The sequence below is a fragment of the Syngnathoides biaculeatus genome, chromosome 13 (genome assembly GCF_019802595.1).
Source record: "Syngnathoides biaculeatus isolate LvHL_M chromosome 13, ASM1980259v1, whole genome shotgun sequence".
Lineage (NCBI taxonomy): Eukaryota > Metazoa > Chordata > Actinopteri > Syngnathiformes > Syngnathidae > Syngnathoides > Syngnathoides biaculeatus.
The window spans coordinates 17,194,827-17,209,172 of record NC_084652.1 but is presented as its reverse complement, the minus strand read 5'-3'; the positions used below and the strand labels follow the sequence as shown (position 1 = coordinate 17,209,172).

The 14,346-nt window shown below is 41.2% G+C and overlaps 1 protein-coding gene across 1 annotated transcript; it reads right to left on the bottom strand.

Annotated features, from left to right (window-relative positions):
- Positions 1-6,860: 6,860 nt before the first annotated feature.
- Positions 6,861-14,027, bottom strand: LOC133511237 (uncharacterized). Its single transcript, XM_061839975.1, has 4 exons — positions 13,622-14,027; positions 11,067-11,645; positions 10,597-10,784; positions 6,861-9,966 (listed from the first exon to the last, which is right to left on the bottom strand). The coding sequence occupies exons 1-4, from the start codon at positions 13,967-13,969 to the stop codon at positions 9,267-9,269; spliced, it is 1,815 nt and encodes a 604-aa protein (XP_061695959.1). The 5' UTR covers positions 13,970-14,027; the 3' UTR covers positions 6,861-9,266.
- Between the last annotated feature and the right edge of the window lie 319 nt (positions 14,028-14,346).

Below are 14,346 nucleotides of genomic sequence, written 5' to 3'. Positions count from 1 at the left end.
CATACTGACCTTCCTCTCTTTCTTTTCTTGGAAAACGCTCCATGTGTACTTGAGGCAGACATGTTGGGTCAGGAAGGAAAGTAGAAATAACTCCGTGCGAACTTGGACCGATGAGTTATCCTTTCCTAATACCAAATTATGTCTTCAGATTAAAACACTTAAATGTTTTGATATATTGAAGGATGTAATGCGTGAAAATCATGATGTCCCAAAAAATTAATTATGGGTTAATAATGGGTTAATTCCATCCTCCATTTAAGCAATTTGAGGTATTCCATGTTTTGTTTATCAGGTTTTGTGCTGACTTTTTCTTGGGTCCTGTCTGTGGGTAAAATTATTGATTCATCAATCCAATGCGATTCAATTTCGATTCAAAAAATGCTCTGAATCGATTCACCTCCTGGCCAGTGAGGCACGCTTCACATATGATTCACAAACACACTCGACCGAACCTTGACAAAATGGTGATTGAGGCAAGCAGCAGCGGCTGTAGCACGAAGCCAACAACCACTTTTAAATCAGATTTTGTCCTCATTTTGGTTTCTTCTGTAAATCCGGAGCACAAGAATTGAATGGAAGACACTCAAACACACGTCGGAACTCAGAAGTCTCCGTCCCAAAGCTGTACACGAAGCTAAGACAACAGTTTTGGAGTTGAAAAGTCTGGAAAGAGAACAACTGGCCTTTACATACGCAACTGTCTTCTCTTTTCAATTCTAACGAGAGGGAATTAATGTCAAATGTTCTACAGACTGCAGCCCCCAACACAGAAGCCACACAGGGAGCAATAAAGCAAACTGGTTGAAAGGAAATGAATGAAGAGGGTTTGATGAAGAAAGCACCGCCGGCAATTGTCACAAACAGGCTACTTAATTAGGTAACCCTGACCCTAATAAATCAAGCAATATTGTTTATGTATACAATACTTTACCTTTTGCAATATAGAGCCATCATCGTGTGTTTACTTTTGCACTCCATATGCAAACTATATATATATTTTCTCCTTTCTTTTTTTTTACTTTTGTACTCTATAAGCACAAATAAATGACATGTACATTTTCATTTTCAAATGTTCTATTAGTACTTTAACGACATGATGTGACATACAACATATTTTTACATAGCAATCAAAACAACTTTCTTTTTTTGCCAAATAAAAAATTCTGAATTGTCAGAATTTACACTTATTTGTCTGTTTCTACTCCTGACTGAATGGCTATCGGAGCATTTTAATCAATATTACATTTGAATTGAATCGCAACCTAAAGATTTGGCATCAAACCTCATTGTAAGGTTGGTTAATGTTAAGGTCTTTTTACGCTGGGATTCTTCATTGTTAGTTAGTTAGTTAGTTAGTTAGTTAGTTAGTTAGTTAGTTAGTTAGTTAGTTAGTTAGTTAGTTAGTTAGTTAGTTAGTTAGTTAGTTAACAGATTTAATGATCATCCAGTCAATTATTGGTCATTTGTTCATTAACATTTTGAAGGAAACCAACAATGCATATGTACATCCTTGCAAAAAGGAAAAAAAAAAGGAAAGAGGAAAACACTCAGAGTGAATCATTAGATGTTTGATGAAATTTGAAATTGAGGTTGAACAAGTAGCTGTACATGCACGGAGTACGTGCGTTTACATGTATTTATGTGAACCAGCCGTTTAACAACAACAACAGAAAACAACAAAACCTGTGGGATCAAGATGAAAAACTCCAAGTTCCAAATCCAGACGCCCTTCCGATACAAACCGGCTCTCCAAATTAACGGCCAGCTTGTGAAGTAAACACACTTTGCCACCACGCTTCGTTTAGCTCCTACGCCCTAATTGGCCCCACGGGTGTGGGGGGGAGGGTGAAGGCAGATGGGATGCCGCTGGCCCAAATTTCCATGCAGAATGTGTTCTAATGAAAAGAATGCAGAGAAAAGAAATTCCAAATGAGCTAATAGCCGTGCTAATAGGCGATATAAGGGCCTACTGGGACTTGAGCCCTCCAAGCAAATGAATATTTCATATCATCATAAGGTATTAATTGGACTCTTAATTACACATTTTAGCATGAAATGTATCCAAACAGCACTTTCACATTCATCATCATGATTATTATTATTGTCCCTAGTAATATAATATTATGCCACCATAACTGTGTCGATCTCATGGAGTCACGTTATAACGCAAGGGCCTCCCTTAAGCCCCAAGTCCCTGAATCAATCCCCCGCCACGCACTAAAATGTTGAGATTTCACATTCACAAATATTTACGTTCACTCAATGAGGAGTAGGAGGAGGGAGGGAAAATGCCATCATGGGCCGCCAAACGGCAAGAGTACGTTGATTCCCTTTTATCGCATTCCCAAACTTTGTTTGCCAATTGTGTGCATGTTGATTAAAAAAGTGCACACTTGATAAACCTCAGCAATGCCTCATGTGACATTTGCATATATACCGTGTTTCATGTATGCACCATATGGGATTTTCATATACCTTGTGTCGTGTATACAGCATGTGACATTTGCAGACACTTTGACAACTGCATATCCCATGTGGCCTTGTGCATATACCATATGACAGTTACAGTACATGCAGTATACCATGTGACATGGGTATATACCATGTGATATGTATACACCATGTGACCTGCCACATAACATATTTCCACCAAATGACAACCCCATACACCTTGTGAGCTGTGTATGAACCGTGTTGTATGTGTATACACTAACTGCAATGTGTGTCTATCATGTGATAAGTCAAGCTATATGTGTAATCACCTGTGAGGATATCGTGTGATGTACATATACCATGAGAACTGTAAGAGATTATGTGACATGGGAACTCCATGTCAACTGCCATCTAAAATGTGTATACGCCACCTGCCAAGTAAAATGTGAATACACCATGTAACGGGTTTGTACATCAAGTACATACACCATGTGACATGTGTATATACCATGTGATGTTTGTATACCATTTGACCTCCCATATTAGATTTTGTACATCATATGATGTGTTTGAACCATTTTACATGGCCATCCACTAATTGATGTGTGTGTACCATGGGATGGGATAGAATGAGCCTTGTGATATGAATATATGTGACATGGATATATACATGCAATTGGCCAAAAAGCACAAACGCCAATTCCAATGAAGTTGGGATGTTGTATAAAACCTAAATAAGAGCACAACGCATCCATCCATCTCTCCCACTTATCCTCACAAGGGGCACGTGGGTGCTGGAGCCTATCCCAGCTATCTTCGGGCAAGAGGGTAGCTATACCCGGAGCTGGTTGCCAGCCAATCACAGAGCACATACAACTATAAAACAAACAATCATTCACACCTGCGAGCAATTTAGACAATTCAATTAATGCATGTTTTGGATAAATGGGAGGAAACCAGAGTACTAGAACAAAACCCACAGAGGGGCGGGGAGAACATGCAAACTTCACACAGGAGGGTACAGGATCCAAACGCAAGTCCTCAGAACTGTAAGGCAGATGTCCTATCCAGTCGTCCACCGTTGTCATGCTCCTGGCATCCTGCCCAGGCTGGGTGTGGCCAGCCAATTAGTCGGCACACACCTCCACCTTGTTTCGGCTGATTACGCCCGGTACTTATAGGACCCGGTGACGACTGGTCCTCCGCCAGATCGTTGAGGTTCATGCCCCGTTCCAGCACTCTCGTATCCCTGATCGTCATCCCGTGTGTACCGACCAACCATTGAATAGTAAACGTTTTTTCCTGAATTACCTCTGCGTCTCCTGTGTCCTCATGCATTTGGGTCCTACCTCCGTTCCGATGGGTCGTGACAACCGTCCCACCAAGCACAATCTAATGATTTGCAAATCCTTTCCAACCGATCAACTACAAAGACAATGATATGTGAAACTTCAAACTGATGACCTCTACGGTATTTGTTTTGCAATTATGCACTCATTTTTAACTTGTTGCCTGAAACATGTTCCAAAAAACCTGGCACAGGGATATGTTTCCCGCTGTGTTACGTCACCATTACTTTTAACAATACTCAATCATCATTGGCAAACCAAGGTTAATAATTGTCACAGCTTTTCTGAAAGGTATTGCAGGCCTCATGTTCAAAATTACAGAATATTTGCAAAAAAAATCATAACAATGTTTACCAGTTTGAACAATAAATATATTGTCTTTGTAGTGTAGTCAAGTGAATAGAGTTGCAAAAGATTTTTCCACAAGGTCCCAACTTCATTGGAATTGGGTGTTGTGGGTCTATGTATGAGATGTGCATATACCATATGACACACAGACACTATTATAACCCTTGTATACACCATGTGATGTGACATGGATAGTATACAATGTGACTTGTACATACACCATCTGACATACTGTATGCATAAATCACGTGATCTGCCATGTGACCTTCGATTGGCTATGCCTTCTTCCCCCTCATGCCTCGAGCAAATCATTGTACTGTACTTGCCTTCCCTTATCTTGGCTCGTCTGTGTCTTATCTCATTAACTCTGCTTGTATTCCTCTCTGTGCTTTCATTGATTTTTCCCTAAAATCTTTTGTTCAGATGGCATTTTAAGTGCCTCCAGCCTCCGGAAACTGTGTTTTCCAAAGCTTTTTTCCACCAGGTCGGCTGCTATCATCCATAGTATCTCAGCATGAAATAGGCGAGTGGTGGTTTCAGTGGTGGGGGAGGGCGGCGGGGAAGGAGGGGGAACGTCAGAGCCCAGCCAACTGTCACTCACCACCTAAAAAAAAATAAAAAATAACAGTAGCAAAGAAAATGTGGGCTTTTGTACTTTCTAGCTTTCCATCTGACACTGACTGATGGCCTAAGCCTGCGTCTGGACAGACCAGACCTTTATAAAATCTGGTGGATTTACCTGGAGGAAATAGCACTAAAAGCACAACAATGCTTGACCCACAGTGTGGCCTTTACATCTGGAGGCTGTCACATACTCCACAAAATTAAAAAAAAAAAAACTATGATGTTAAGAGGAGGATTTACTTTCAATGTTTGGATCCAAATACACTGTATATATAGAAGTCCTTCTTTCCAGAGATAGAAATCTATAAAGCAGTGATCATGTGGGGTTTTTTTCTAAAAATATTTTAAAGTTTAGCAGCATGGTGTCGCAGTTGTAGAGCATTGGCCTCACAGTTCTGAGGACCGGGGTTCAAAGCCCGGACCCGGCAGTGTGGAGTTTGCATGATCTCCCCATGCCTGCATGGGCTTTCTCCGGGGACACCGGTTTCCTCCCCCATCCCAAAAACATGCATTGATTGGAGATGCTAAAATAGCCCCGAGGTGTGCTTGTGAGTGGGATTGTTGTCTGTCTCCATGTGGCCTGGCTTGACTGGCAACCAGTTCAGGGTGTACCCTGCCTCCTGCCCAATGACAGCTGGGATTGGTTCCAGCACTCCCATGACCATTGTGAGGATAAGCGGATCAGAGAATGGATGGACGGATATTTTAAACTTTTGAACAGAATACTGATACAAAATTTGCAAGTGAGGTGCAGGGTTTTTTTTTTTGGGGGGGGGGGTTTAGTTGTCCACTAATGGTCACAATCTGCACATTCCACACTCCAGTCTCTGCAGAAGGCAGGATCTGGACCTTCACTGTTTTTCACACACTCTTTTCCCCCGCCTCACACTTTTTGCTATACCAATGTGCAGTAACAATAGTCTGTGTGGGGAAATTAATGTCGCAAATTCCACAATATAGCAACAACAACAAAAATCTGGGCATAAAATTATATATATATGCAATTTAAAAATCCGCAATGCAGTAAGACTGAAAATATTAACCCCACCGAAATATTGAGGGTCAGCAAGTTTACAATACATTAGCCCACCACCACAACAAATGTGTCCACAAGTGACATGATTTGCTCAGCTGTACAAACAACTGTCATGTCCGAAACCGAAAGGTAAGCACAGCTACAGTGTTAACATAGATTAGCATTCTGCTTTCACTCGTAGATGCAAATGTAGAGATTCCCCTTGGAAACTCTTTTCACTTGTGGAAAATACCAAACTATGTCTCTTTTAAAACCAAGAAAAATGCCATTTAGACGGACTTTGAAATCCTCGCAAGTAAGATTATGTGTAGTGTAATGATGCTATCAGTTTGGAATAGAAATGCCTGAGAAGAGTGACATTTTTTGCCTGAATTCCACCCCCCACCCCCCATATTATGTGGAGTGCCATGCAGACATTTGGCTGATAATGACCCAACAGACTGGAGGCAGCTAAGAGGCAACATTTCCAGCTTCCTATTCATGCCGCCGGGAAGAACTCTCCCACTCACTGTCAGCGAGAACACAAGGAAGACATCCAAAGAGAGCAAAAGAGAGAGAGAGAGAGAGAAGAGAGAGAGAGAGAGAGAGAGAGAGAGAAGAGAGAGAGAGAGAGAGAGAGAGAGAGAGAGATAGAGAGAGAGAGAGAGAGAGAGAGAGAGAGAGAGAGAGAGAGAGAGAGAGAAGAGAGAGAGAGAGAGAGAGAGAGAGAAGAGAGAGAGAGAGATGAGAGAGAGAGATGAGAGAGAGAGAGAGAGAGAGAGAGAGAGATAGAGAGAGTATTTTCTTGTCAGCACTCAATGACTGGAGGTTCCATATACACTGAGTACACTGAAAACTCACTTCTTGTGAGTGTGCAGTCACAGCATATAATGCTCTAATATCATCTCCAAGGTGAGCAGGTTGGCAATTAGCGCGCTACTAATAATTAATAACTGCAATACCGACACATACGTATGTACACTGCGATTGAAATGTAACTCCCTATTTTTATGTCGAGATGGAATTTATTCCAGAACAATAATCCTGATAAGCAATGAATATGAGACGAAAGTGGATTGCGTGGAGTTTTATTTAAAATACGATACCGGTGCCAGCATTAGCCAGCAGTTTCTCAAGTCACCTGGGAACCGCATTAACTGATTTCACCAAGTACTGTTGTGAGCTGGAAGACATAACTTCTCGTATTCCACTTCTAGTACTTCCAGAATCGTTGGTTTGGTATAATAGCGTTCCCATACATCACGGAACATTGACCAAAAAAACAAAAGACAAAAATCTTACAACATATGCATAAATTAGTGTTTTATCCATCCATCCATTTTCTGAGCTATTTACCCTCACAAGGGTCACGAGAGTGCTGGAGCCTATTCCAGCTGTCAATCTCAGAGCACATTGAACACGCTCATTCACGCTCACGTGCAATTTAGAGTCTTCAATTAACCTACTATGCATGTTTCGGGGATGTGAAAGGAAACTGGAGTGCCCGGGGAAAACCAACGCACGCGCAGGGAGAACATGTAAACTCCACACAGGTCGGCCGGGGTTTGAACCCCAGTCGTCAGAACTGGGATGCGGATGTGCTGCCAGACAACATTATTGTACTTGTAATACTTTCAGAAAACCCCCTTTAAAACATCCACGCAGATCTATGAATGGCCTTGTCTTTGTTGCCACTTCACTTCACATTTATACACATAACGCAATAGATGTTTTTGTGTACCTACAATGATGCAATACGGTGTAAAATATGTGTTAAATGGTAAAATATGCATGTTTTCTTCACTGTTATTTTTTTTTTTATTACATGCATGAATAGATGACAGAAACAAGAAACAGGCCGCTACCACGGAAATAAATGATTATGCAGTGACATCTGATGGAATAATTTTGAAACTACATTTGCGTACACTGTAATTGTTATTCCCCCCCTTAATCTACTCTCGAGATGAATGATGATGAATGAATAATAATTTAAAATAATTTATTGGTACCATAATAGTACAATTTGATTTTGGGGTAAAATATATATACTGTGGCGGCACGGTGGATCAGCTGGTGAAGTGTTCTGTTCACAGTTCTGAGGTCCCGGGTTCAATCCTGGACCTGGCTGCGTGGAGTTTGAATGGTCTCCCGTGCCTGTGTGGGTTTCCTCCCACATTCCAAAAACATGCAGCATTAATTGGACACTCTAAATTGCCCCTAGGTGTGACTGTCTCTATGTGCCCTGGATTGGCTGGCACCCAATTCAGGGTGTACCCTGCGTCTCGCCCGTTGACAACTGGGATAGGCTCCAGCACTCCCCACAACCCTTGTGAGGATAATCAGCAACGAAAATAAATGGATGGATGCATATATACTGTATAGACCTTGTGTGCATTCCATTCTGGAATCTACCATACCCATAGCATATTTGAAAAAATATGGATTTTACACAACACTGGATAGGACAGTTAGAGTAGCGAGTGCTCTTTGTAATGTTTCAGCCCCAATGGACCATCCGATTGGGATTTTACAGTAAGCAGGTGTCAAGAAAGTGCAATGAATGTAATCACCAGCAACATTTTGTCACATATCTGACTGCATTATTTGTCGAAGTGTGAATTATGATAAAACAATAATACAGATACTAGTTATGGCATTCGGGGTCAGGAATACCTGCAGTATGAGAATTCATTTTTCCACAAAATCACAGATAGGTGAACTAATACAAAAAAGAACTCAATCTTAGTAATACAGCAGGAACCGATACATTGTCAAATGTTTGCATCACTTACAAGGATTTATAGATACTCAAAAACCAAATAAATGATAAATCACTTACAAAAACATTTGCTCTAACATGACACGAAACTTCTTAATTATAAACCAGGAGCAAACAGTCTGGTGGAAGGAGACCCCATAGCTCAGCGGTTAGAGCATTGGTTAGGTGAATCAGGGGTTGTGAGTTTGTATCTCACTGGGGCCTCTACTCAAGAGCAGTTGCGTCAGGAAGGGCATCTGGTGTGAAAACTGTGCCAAACAAATATGAGCATTCATCTGAGATTTCACGCTGTGGCTACCCCCAACGGGACAAGCCAAAAGAAACTTAGTTTTTTAGCAGATAGCCTGTTGAAAGTATGGCTCCAAAGTTTACAAGACAACCTGTCACCAAAAACACAAAAGTTCCCACAACCCACCTTGGCAGATATACCGGGTGTGAATAACAGAGTAACAGAAATTTTAAAAATAAATGGGTGTATTTCTTTCGGCTTATCCGTTTCAGGGTTACCACAGCGTATCATCTCAGATGAACGCATATTTATGTTTGGCACAATTTTTATACCAGATGCCCTTCCTGACGCAACCCTTCTCAGGGAGTAAAGGCCCCAGTGGGATACGAACCCACAACCCCTGGTTTACCAAACCAGTGCTCTAACCACTGAGCTACGGGGCCTCAGAAATTTTAAAAATAAATAATTAAAAAAAAAAAGATAACACTAGTCGTCATATTTGCTTAATTGGTCTTTTTGGAATCTCTCCAATTTTTTGCATCCTGAGCACTTCCAATTTTTGGAACCTGATGTCAATCCCAGACATTCTTGATGAAAATATTTGACAGTACATGTGTCAGAAGAACAAATTATCAAAGTCTTTTTCTCATCTGCTTCTTTACAGTAGCAGACATCATCAGTAATACTTGGCAAAGCCCTCTCTTGAGTAAAGTATTTAGCCACAAGTTCTGGAAGAATGCATGATTTGAAAAATGTTTCTGCACTCTTTACAATTTCACTGAACAAATTGGTGTCCGGTTCAATTCTTTCAATAAAAATTGTACTGTTTGTACAGACAACAAAGTCACAATACTGCTTCTGAGTGGCATGAAGCTGACATTGTATCTGAAAATAATATGCATGATCTTGTTTCAGTGTCAATTTCCCACTTTCATTTCGGATATAAAAATCGCTGTTCTCAGTTGCTGTCTCAATCGTCGGATCTATATGGCAGTAGGGGCATTTGATCTCCAAAATCCATGACTCACAACAATCACAAGTCACCAACGCATATGGGGAAGCACCAATGAATGGGAATGTGGCATCGATGAAGAGTCCACACTCTCGAATTGTGAAACCAGTGTGCTTTGATTCCATTAGATTCTCATATTCCGTTCGAGCCGTTTCCTCGTGTTTACAACCCCATCTGAAAGGAAGAGTGAAATTTATAAAGTGGCTTTTAAAATCATGTCATTGTTTCTTTTTGACATTGTTTTATGAGCAACAATAGAAAACAAGTTCAATCCATCAATTTTCTGAGCCACTTATCATCACAAGGGTCACGGAAGTACTGGAGCCTATCCCAGCTGTCAACGGGCAGCGCTCCGAACTGGTTGCCAGCCAATCGAGGGCACATCGAGACAAACAGCCATACTCACGATCACACCTAGGTGGAATTTAGAGTGTCCAATTAATGTTGCATGTTTTGGGGACTTGGGAGGAAACCGGAGTGCCCAGGCGAAAACCCACGCAAGCACGGGGAAAACGTGCAGACTCCACACCGGGGGGGCCGAGATCGAACTGTGAGGCCAACACTTTCTCGTTGATCCACCATGCCGTCATAAATAAAGTATTGAGAAAAACATTTTACATTGTTTTCTTCCCCCTAAAAACAAGTATAATGTTAAAAAATTACGACCCAAATCAATTTTTATCATGGTGTTCTCATCACATTTAGCCCTCTGAAAACTTGAAGAGGTCACCTGCCTGGTAGATATACTTAGGCAGTGTACAGATTGTACTCAAACTACACTGTCTGATTTTATATTAAAAATACCTTGTCGCTTTGGTTGAAAAGGAGTGACTTTTTGGGTAACAGATCTTAGCAATCAATGAAACAGATGGTTTGTCGGGTCTGGTGCGAGTTACTGCCCTCAACACAGATGCAGTAATTCTCCCAGCACTGAAAGAAAACCAGGCATCAGACTGGCTCTGTCTCCTTGTGTGGAATTCAACACCATTAATCTGAAAAAGAAAACAGGATAATATGTAAATTAGTGTCGGCCATATAGGAATATTTTCAGTGGTTATAGTCATTCAAGTCTTGGTTGATATCTAGATGAATATGAAAAGAATTAGAAAATATGAGTATGAGTGTAGACATCATCCATCAGGACAACCTCTTGCAGTTTTGAAATCAGGATCAAATATGCGTGACTAGTACATGTATTTTTCAAGAGAGTGATGAATTTATTTACATTCATAGGATATATAATACCAGGACAGCAAACATGAATTCTATATTACCTCATCTTGTGACATGGATATACTGTTATATACGTCCATGCAGTGGACAGATAGATCCTCAAATGAGGCGTGGAGCCACGATTCATCAAAAAGGTCAGTCAACGGTCTGGAGAGAGGAACCGACACAACCTCCGGGATGTAATTCTTCGAAAACTCGGGCAGTACTGAGAGAACAGGGAGTTTAGCACCAGTGCCATTCAGTCGTTGATAAAATGAAGTGGTGTCATCAGCTGTGAGTGGTCCAAGTTCTCTGTATACCACAGACTGAGGCACCTCCATATAATCCACACCTTTGCTCTGCCTACACTGGGAACTTGTGAAGTTTATTTTAATGGTCTCAGCATATTCAAATGGCATACTAACTGATGGTTCAAGCCAAGAAGGTGCAACTGAAGCACAAGAAGTGGAATTTGCAATTCTAATCTCTGCTTCAACAGCAAAACAGGTAGCCGCCACATGTGAACAAACTTCATCCAATCCTGCCATGCATGTACAATGGGCAAACAAAATACTGCCGTCCTCATCTATTGCCATCCATGGATGCAGAGGTGGTTCAGATTGTTCCTGAGAATGGAGCACCTAGAAATTAAAAAAAAAAGGACCATGTAATTTTCTCCAATTCATTTTCTCATGATAATGACAATACAGACAGCAGAACTCTACAAATTGAAAATATGCTTCCTTTTTCTTCGTCATTATCAGATTTGCATATATGGCCTAATGGGAATTTCCTGGAAAATCATTGTATAAATGGTATGTCCTGTAACATTATGCTAGAGTCAAGTTTTAACCCAAAACGGGATATGGATGGTTGTATTTCAAAAACAGCAACATCAATCTATGAATATGCCTTGGTTCATTACAGATGTAATAAAGTCTGAGCTTCAAACACTTCAGTTAGATATATTTTTGTCAGTTTTAAAAAAATTGTAAGATATAGACTGTTTTCGACTGACGTCACACACCTTCCGGTTTAAAATGCTGTCGCCATTTTTGGTTTGGTGAATTTGAGTAAACGAACCATAACTAAGCAGGAATCATTTCAGAAATGCGTATGAATGGGGGCGCACTGCTATGTTATCGGTTGCTCAAACGAAAGTGGGCGTTGTAAAGCGTCTTTTTTTCGACTGCCAGCTGTGATCAAGAACCAGTGTGAGAAAATTGAGGAGTTATCAACCAAACGGCGACAACTGTGGCAGCCATTGATGAATTGGTTGTCGGCCTCCAGACCTTTGAAATTATTTAGTTGGTCCATGGTATAAGCGCTTGTTGAGAAGAGGAGATGGTTGACTATGTCTGGATAGGTTACCAATGCCCACAGTTTGAAATTCTTGCTCCGTTTGTGTTACTCCAAGGCATATGGGTTGATATTGTCGATAAAAGCACACTTGTCGTAACGGTTTCTTGAAACAACTTCTAATGAGCCCCGATAACTTTCCAAACTCTTTTTAGCCATCACGCGTCACTTTTAACAGTCGTATGAACATTTGTGTAACTCCGGCCTTTAGGCAAAAGCGATGGAGTGAATGGCACGTCAGTAGAGTGAACCCAGAGTGAACGGCGGTTGAAGACGCGGTGGCCAGCTACAAACCGGTAGTCATCCTTGGTGGCTAACCTACCCCTGAGGTGAACAAAACCAAAATCGACCTTTCGCAGGCCACAAGATCCAAACTATTGCAACTCCGACTAAATGACTGTATGGCTCGTGTCAACAATGTGTTCTTTTCATTGATGTCACATTTTTTTGTGAATTACCCATACACCACTGCACGCCGCCATTTAACCTCTCTACCTAACACCTTCCAGTGTGGAAGTCTCAGGAATGCTCTCCGTTACTGTTTGTGTTTTTCTGTTTTCACGCCCGTGAAACACAAAAACACAAACAGTAACCGAGAATATTCCTTAGACTTCCACATTGGGTACGCGTTAGTTAGATAGGTTAAATGGCAGCGCGCAGTGTTTCAGCAAAAAATGTGATGTCAGTGAAAACAACCTATACTGCGCATTTGTGATGCAGTCCTGAGTCCCATGATGTGTGTATGCCAGATAGCCCAGTAGTCAATCTGGGCTTGATTTGCCGTTGGCCGGGTCTTCAATAAATGTAGTTAGAAACATAATGTTGTCCACCTTGCGTATGTATGAGTAACGGAGCTCAGGGATCAAAAATAGCCGCCGTTCAAGGCAGCACAACGGGTGACGTCACATGAAAACAACCCACACTATCGTCAACCTCTCCCCGAAATGGGGAAAGGGCCCTCACGACGGGCAGCACATCAACTGCGCAGCGGCTCCCACTACGCTGACTGTAACGGACCTGTGGAAACGCTCGAAGGAAGTGGCTGCTTTCCTGGAACTAGAAGTCGACTGAACAATGTGATTGCCTGGCTACAAGAACAACAGGACCCATTCAACATGGCCACGGGCCCCGGATGTAGTCACATGGTCGAAAACAGTCTGTATCAGCAATAACTTGGTCCAAAATCATAGCTAGATCTAATGCCCTGGTTTATTCAAGTTATGGATAACAAGAATTAGTATTGCGTGTTGCAACTTACCTTTGCCATCACAAGGTGAGACTTGTTTCGTTCTGTTCTACAGGATACAACATCTCTTACCAATCCAGCATCAAAGTATTTGTATGCATCCAGAGTTTTATACGCTTTCAAACTCTTTTGTGTAAATATCGACGACTTATTCAGCAGAAACATGAGTATATCCAGTTGTCCAAGACTGGGACGCGAATTAACAGTCAAATCTCTTATTGGTGAAAACATCGAAGTCGGCATTAAAAACGGATCCTCTATGCCAAGTGTCTCTAATTTTTCGACGTATCTTCGTTTATCATCACCTTCTAAATGTTTAACTCTATCGGAAAAAACTCTGGCTGTCGCGCTCACAGACATATTTTCGCTTTTGTCTCAACAGAACTAGCGTGCAACAATGCTTTGTTTGACCGGTAATGTGGCGGTGTAAAGAAAAATCACGTGATTTTATGACGCAGACGCATTCCTTTTGAGCCTATCATCGTTGGCCATTGTTCTACACTGGCCAATTACAAGAGAGGTTGCGGCAACGTCAACTGACGAATATCAAATACTGTACTGTAGATGACCCCCCAAAAATTGAAGACGTGTCAAAACCATAACTAAATAAATGACACCTACTTTATGTAAAATTCACAACATACAGTTGAACTCTACCTTAAAAAAATAATTAAGGGGTGTTTTTTTTAAGCGCCACCAGGCGATGTGGCCAATCATGTGTTGGTTTCTTCAGAATT